The sequence below is a fragment of the Zootermopsis nevadensis genome, unplaced genomic scaffold (assembly GCF_977971745.1).
Source record: "Zootermopsis nevadensis isolate Lab colony 2312 unplaced genomic scaffold, Znev_1.0 Znev_ptg000050l, whole genome shotgun sequence".
NCBI classification, from domain to species: domain Eukaryota; kingdom Metazoa; phylum Arthropoda; class Insecta; order Blattodea; family Termopsidae; genus Zootermopsis; species Zootermopsis nevadensis.
Window position 1 is genome coordinate 2,469,164 of NW_028259182.1, and position 8,079 is coordinate 2,477,242.

Here is an 8,079-nt window from a genome sequence, read left to right on the forward strand (position 1 = left end):
GAACAAACTCCCATTTTCACCTCTTAATGTTTCGTCACCAGAATGCAGGGCAAAATCGTTAAAGATAGCTAATAGATCAGAAGATGTCTGTCATCTGAATTGCTGCGACATGTAGTCTGGTGGAAATTTACCAACGTTTCAGAGCTCGTTCTACCAGACTACATGGCGCAATAACCCACAAGACGCACTAAATATACGCTATACATCACTATTCATGAAGAATCTCTCGCTTTCGAAAGCGATCAGGAAGCTGGTGCAGGTATAATCTGTGGTTGAATGTGACGGCAACGTTGCTACAAAATACAACATATCTTTGGAATCCACGCCTAAACCAGATATGAGATTTAGTCCCAAAGATTGAATATTTGTAGATGTTATGTTTTTGGTTAATATCGTACGAATTCTCATTACATTCATGATGTTTGAGATATACACATAAGTTTTCCTTGAGAAATGTATGAGAGCTAAATGCATATTTCATAAAAATTTTCTCATGGGAGCTACATTTTCATTAAATAATGTGAAATTACTTAGCATACCGCATCTGAACGTAACTCAGCCAGTCCAGCGTAATATAACCCAATCGAAGTAAATACAACGTTACCATCCCAACATAACCTAACATATATAAAGGTAACTCAAGGAACATGAATCAAGGTAATTAAACCAAACAACTGCAAATAAACCCTGCCTTAGGCATCGTAAACCAAAATAACCCATAACTAATATAAACTAGAGCATAGTAACGTGACGTAAATAACAGAGGCCAGTCAGACAAAACCAAAGCTAATATGACCCAACTCAACCCTACACAAAATATGTTAACAGCACAGCCCTAACTTTAACTAGCTCAAATGAACATAGCACAACTTACTAAGCATACCTCAATCTAACCAAGACAGAGTTAACCTTAATTTCACATATCTACATCTTACATCGTTCCTTAAAATGGCCAACCCTAATTTCAAAAATTAACCCAATGTGAACCAACTTCACATAATCCAGTGCAACCCAAATCAAAGTAACATAACTTTACCTAATGCAAGTTCATTTATCCCATCTTCCCAAAATCATATCCAACCTAACTTAATGCAACCCTGGAAGACCTGAAAGCACATTCAGAGTTAATGTTCTTCCAAAATGCGCGGAAACATACCATTCTTTAGAAAGGTCTGATCAGATGTGTAACCTGAACACTGCATATCAAATCCCACTGCAAATGTCCATGGTCTTCACCCTTTACTGCTCTTTCCCATGCCTGCTGGATTATTGATAATGTAAAATGTGAAACTTTCTGCCCAAGGCTTGTGCATGTATCTGAGTGCAACCCAATGGGTGGCTAGTGGGCAGTCAACTGCTTTCTCTACTTGGGCCTGCCTGTTGATTGGTGGATCTGTATTGTTTGATTAACCTAAGCACCAGATCCTAGGACTGACCTAGGATGAAATCACCTTCCCTGTTGAACTTTCTGGGATGAAGCTTGATTTCAATGGCCTCTTTTATTAAGTGATCCATGCATCCTGTGGCCTTATCAAGAACCGAGATATTGCTGAAGTCAATGTTATGCCCTGTTTCAAATCTATGCTATGCAACAGCGAACTTCTCAGGGTGGCCTAGTCTGGTTTCAATGGATCTGCCCTTCTGTTAAATATAAACTTCACTGCATTCACATGACACGCGGTACACACCTGCAGTTTTCGGCATACCACACCTTGGACACCAGTGAAATGTACCAATAAACAGTAATCATTTAATATGTTACACTGATCATAATGCAATGTATCTCTGGTGGCAACTGCAGCTGGAATCTCTTAAGTTTTGCTCCTTTGGAGTTGAAAAATAAACCACATTAATGAAAACCCAACTACTGTGAATTAAAAACTCTATTCATTGTTATTTGATTTTTCACAGTTGAATTAAGAATGATCTTATATAATGCAATAAGATGCCTAAAGATTGCCGTCTTCTGAGTTGTAGCAATCTTCATACTCACTGCTGTGAAAACCTCAAATCCTTCACTATAAGATACCTGTGTAACATGACATTAAGACAACGAGCTTCAGATGTTTATTATTATATATACAGGGATCCATCTGCTGGACCTAAATAATGAAGGGATATTAGAATAACATCAATAAGAGTCCAAACTCCAAGCCCACCAAAACTGAAGAGTTTTCCAATCCCTTCTTGCCAGTGACCAAGATAAAACCTGAAAATAAAACAATGAATAAGACAGAAGTTACGGACAGGCAGCACTTGGTACATATAAGCCAACATAGCTGATTCAGTGAGCAAATCTGCTGATCTGATTACATAGGCAAGGATAACGGGAACATTTATCTGTCAGTTGATGCAGAATAGCTCTTAAGCCAATGGATTCTGAGGGTTATTATTCTTTTTGTTTGTTTTTAAATTCTTTCGTTCAACCTGAAGGATATGTGGGGGGGAAAAAAGGATGCTGTGTCGTGCCACCTCAGGTCTTTGCACACAATTACTAGAATCTTCCGGCTGGTGTGCTGAAGGAAGTCAGAATATAGAGAAAGTTTGAGAATGGCTACTAGATCTATATAAGGCTAGTTACTCTGGCCAAGAAAGTCAATCATGCGGAAACAAGTGAACTCAGAGTATGTGAGAGCAGAAAACAGTACTGTGAAGAGTGCTGTTATCAACTTCACAAAGGGAGTCTTAACAAGTGGGCAGTTATAACCAGTGTAAAGTCTGGTCATCTACAACTGAGACAGTGATTTGTAAACTGATAGAGTATTAATCAAGGAAATAATTAATTACAATAATGTATAGAACAAATCTAGTTTTCACACCATAATCACTGAAAATCCATTACAATATGATATTGTTTCCTACCATTTTCCAGTAAAATCATAACCATGATATCTGGGAGAAAATATGAACTCTAAACAAATTAACTATGGAATCACACTTGTGCAATTATCTTGAACACCAGGATATATAATCCAGCAATCGCACATTGCATAATGTCATGACTCTTCGCGTCTCATTACGTGAGCTCCTGTCTTGATTTTACAACCTTATGTCTGGAGGAATGCACTTTTATTTCATAAATTGGTCATGACACCACTGAGAATTAATTGGAATAATCCACTTTCTAGCCCTTACTTCATTGGTAGTCAATAATATCTTACTTTAAAAGAGAACATTTAATGAAGCACAAGACTTATTGCATCAAGTGTAGGAAACAGTAAAGTTGTACATGCCCTCTGCCAGTCACCACCACCAACCTACAATTGGAAACAATTTCATACCCGATGGGCATACCTACCTTATAAGTGAATTCTTTAGCTTCCTCCAGGCAGGTAGAGGTCAGACCGGTCATTAGGCATTAGAAATAGCAATAAAACCAGAAGTAGAACTGCTTATGTTAAGCAGGCATACTCACTACTTTAACCTTACCTGTCAGCCCCAAATCCTCCCAAAGTAATGCTGAGAAAAAGTGCTGTACTCCATTTGTAGCCCCCAGTCCAATTGCATGGAACATTCTTAAGGAATGTTCTACGCCCAAAGCACAATACCTCACTTTTCACTGTACAGTTTGTCCTGGAAGGCAAAATGAAAACACAGGGAAAGATAATTATACCATTCAATCTAAAAAGTTTTAAAGAAACATACCTAAAAGGTTATATTTTAAGTACTACATAGTAAGTCTGCATAGCCTAAGATTTTATAATGTTATCAGGTTAGAATTCCATTATAAGATAATTTCATATTTCAAGAGACACGAAAAAATACACTAGTACAAAAATAATTTTACAGGTACTCAACAGATGGTGTATAAATATAAAAATCATATAGTCCGGCCCTATTTAAGAACCACTCTTGTCTACAACAAATACTGGTGTTAAAATGTGAATATCGGAAAACTAAAATTTTTATTTTTTAGGTGTACTTACATTATTTAATGTATTCAAATGCCATATTGTGTGCAAAATACTGCAGTTACACCATTGTTACCCAGTTACCTGTAATATGCTCGAGGTGATGAGATAGACTTGCATTTAGCATTGTATGTGCACACATGTTCCCAGTTCTCCGTCTGATAGCAGTATCGACACAACAAACTGCGCTCAAATGTTTTTCTTCCCTAGAAAAATATAAGAGAACTTAACATAGCAAAACTCAAATAAAAATGTTTTCAAATATGGACCTAGAAAATAAATTTTCATTACAAACACAGAATTTGCTGACATGCTACATGTGAATCTTTCTGGAAACAGAAAAATGAGATGCATGCCTTCTGTGGCAGCAGTATGAGTCGAGAGAAGAGTGCTTATGAAGATTACATTCTGTAGCTTTGATTTAACTAGAACACATCTATAATTTTATTTTCTAAGTTTCAAATCACCTCTTGTGCTTGTGGTCAGATAAGACACTAAAGTGAGATTTCACATTCTCATGACAATGACTACAAAGATGACTGTATTCTGGGTTGTTGAACTATGTACTCTGGTAGAAGTTTACCAATGTTTCAGACATGCTTGCTTCCTGCATCATCAGGGTGGTAATGATGGAGGTAGCATGCACCTCTGAAATGTCAGTAAATTTTTACCAGAATAGGTGCAACAACCCAGAAGACAGTCATTTTCTGACTTGAGACTGCATACTCAATCATACAGTCTAATGTGTCAGTCAACAATATCTGCCTACTTGATGTAATCACGCAAGCTGTAAATAAAACATACATATCTTGTATAGCCCTTACAATCTGGAATTACGTGATGGATCTGGAGATATTAATTGTAATGAACTAGATGATTTTATGTGCACTGAATTTTACTGTTTGTGTACCATTATTATATATGATGCACTGTTCTTCATATTGTTTGTGAACAAAGATGGCTATAGCTACCAGCCTACATGGTGGTACAATCCAGAAGACAGCTACCTCTGGAGTCACAAGTCATTAAAAACTCAAATCCCTCTGTTTGTGAACAGATTTACAATTGTCATCCAAGCATGTGCCTTCATATGCAGAGAGAATAATTCAGAATATGCTGTTACCTGTTTTATACTAATTTGCTTCAAAACTCTAAAGGGTTTTAACAATGGTGTCTTAACATTAATTTGTTTCTAAGCCGCCATCCAGCATACTAAAATAATGCCATGACAACTCAGGGACTGGCTCTGTTGCTGTCATAAGGTGACACAACCTACTCTACTATACTAAAAGGAGATAATCCCAATCTCTAAGAACTGTACTGGACTGATAAACGCCCAAATTACATTTACCAAAAAACTTTTACTTCAGATCCTAAACAGAAAATCTCTCACAAAATTCTACTCAGTAGGTCTGGAAATTATACATGCAGATGGACAGACAGAACTCTATATTACACATTCATTTTCTACCATATAAGCAAAGAATGCCTAATAAGAAATCAACGAAAGCATAATTAAGGTAGTATACAGTCTAATGGGCAAACAGTGTTAAGCTACCTGAAACAACAGTACTGCTTGGGACAGGAATGTTTTGTCTTGTGATAACACAATTCTTATAAACTGACGGATCCCCAAACCAAGAACCAGTGACCAAACATGATTTCAATAGCCTTCCAAACCTAATCTGACCTAACCTCACCTAAACTAACCTAGAGACAGTCAAAAGTTAGCCTGTAGCATAAAGAAGAAAAGTATAAATCAAGTAGTACTTACAGTGCAGTTTACTATGGCACGGCAAGTGGCATTCACAGGACTTCCATATATACAAGACTCATTGAAGGCACATTTAATACAAGGGTCTCCTAATTTAAAACATTCAATATCAGATGGACAGTTTGACTTTTCCACCTAAAATAAAACGGATACTATTAATAATTAATTTATATATTAAACATCACACTCTTTGTTTCTTAGTATATGCATCTATATGAGAAATTCCATTCACTGACAGTGTGAGGGAATGGAAAGAAAAACATTGCATAAAACATCTTTATATATAGTTTGTCCTATTACGATTCCACTTTGTATGAAGGTATTTCCACATGTTGCCTATTTTATTTTCACTTTTAAAATAAAAATTTATCATTTCTGTATTCACAATTCAATTATGAAAGTCACAACCCATGAGACTTATTTCATTCCAGAAGTAATTTCTTGTTCTCCTAAGCAGAGTGCTCAATCTTTTAGGCAAACAGGCCACACCAAAAGATATAATGCAATACAAGGACTGAAGCATTCAATCAACTCTAACCAACACAAAACTGAACAATACAATAAAAACAGCCTTAACTTACATTATTAATGTGAAACTTGGGCCCATTCTGCTGTGCAAAGAATTTAACATTTGTTTCCATTTTTGAAATGTAAATTTGTAACATGTTATGTTAGCTGCACAATGGTGATTTCTGAATGGAACTTAATTTATTTTGTTTTGTACATAAAAAAGTTTGTTCACATGTGTATGTGCTACCACTTGCCAAATTTCACACTAACCTACATAATTCCGAGAACCAAGATACTGGTAAAAAGCATAAAAGGTAATTATACCTTCCTGGTTGAGTCAGTCAATTCATATTGACATTTTTGTGAAGAATCAATGAAATCAATGCGAAATGTTTTTTTCAAATAGTGTGCATTCGTAACATGGCTACAAAAGTAATTCAATCTCATTTTAAAGTTCTCAGCCAATGAATCAATCATTTCTATACCATGGACATTTGGAAGGAAACACTTACTGATTCACTCTTATAAAGAAAGTCACAGAATAAAAATTACACAGGTTAACATTTTATAACCATTTTGGCTTCATTCCAAATGCTTTGGAAAACAAAAAATTTCAGAAATGAGTTTCTATTGACCTTAGAGGTTTGTTATGCAAGTCATTTATGTGGTGGCAGGCATCACATTGTAATTCCAAATCCCAAAGAAATTTTTCATATTAATTAATAGTTCTTTCACATTTTCATAACCTGATAATATTTCTTACAATTCTAAGAAAAACTGGAACACTGATTTATTTAAATTACTTACACTACTACGCTTTTGTAACAGATCATGATGTAAATCTTTCAAAGTATCATTGTCACCTGAAATTATAGAACAGAAAGCATACAATGTAATAACAACTATAGAAATCTCTATATTTGTACTTGATGACAACTAAACTGCTGATCTGAAACAGCTCATGGCACAACACTACAGCAACATTCATGGAGTTAAATTTATGCAAACCTTCATCCATATGAACATGCAGAAACTTATAAAACAATAGGCTAACCCATGTATAATTGATATTTTACTTAGGTCTATCATAATCAAAGTCACATAGCTCCAATTTCTATGTGAAATCAGGTTTCACATATCTTTACAATGCAGCAACCAGTTGCTTTGCTGAGAAAAATGACAAATATTATGGCTAGCAATCTTGAAACACATATTAGGAGACAGAATAAAAGCAATGGATACACTGAAGCAGATTATTAGGCCTAGTCACTACATTTAAACCTCAGTTATGGCAAAGAAATGCGTGCAAAGTGCTTCCTTGTATTTATCTACTATATCTTCATAAATACAGCAGCCAAAAACACGTGAAGTTAGCTGCAAAACCTTTTCTTCAATAAATATTATAACTTACTTGATTTAGACTGATTTACTCCATTCAGTATGACAACAAATATAATATATATAACAGATCGAATATTTAATTCAATGCAACGCATTGTATTTCCCAACGGTCATAATCATCAGTTATACGATGTAGAAATATACCCAATACAACAAAACTAATTTCTTCTCTTCAGAATACATTGCAATTGCAACCGTAAATGACTGATTTGGTACCTATGTATGTAACCTACATGAAATATTTGCGGACTGTATCACTTACGGAAACCAGAGATTATAGCATGGAATAGTATATTTCTGGAGGTGAGAAGAAACTAGCACAATGTAGAGAGTTTGCTCAGTGAGAAATAATATTCCTTGCTGAAATTTTCACGTATCTACGTAATCCGCCACTGAAAGTTGCGATACCTATACCACGAACTACCAACAGCAATTTCTTGTCCTTTTTACACTTTAAATTTGGCGAATTATACCTTATGGGCC

At 35.4% G+C, this 8,079-nt stretch overlaps 1 protein-coding gene across 1 annotated transcript; it reads right to left on the reverse strand.

Moving 5' to 3' along the window:
• Positions 1-1,865: 1,865 nt before the first annotated feature.
• Positions 1,866-7,852, reverse strand: amx (TM2 domain-containing protein 3 almondex). Its single transcript, XM_022067737.1, has 6 exons — positions 7,607-7,852; positions 7,003-7,058; positions 5,686-5,820; positions 3,996-4,117; positions 3,430-3,573; positions 1,866-2,209 (listed from the first exon to the last, which is right to left on the reverse strand). The coding sequence occupies exons 1-6, from the start codon at positions 7,689-7,691 to the stop codon at positions 2,074-2,076; spliced, it is 678 nt and encodes a 225-aa protein (XP_021923429.1). The 5' UTR covers positions 7,692-7,852; the 3' UTR covers positions 1,866-2,073.
• Between the last annotated feature and the right edge of the window lie 227 nt (positions 7,853-8,079).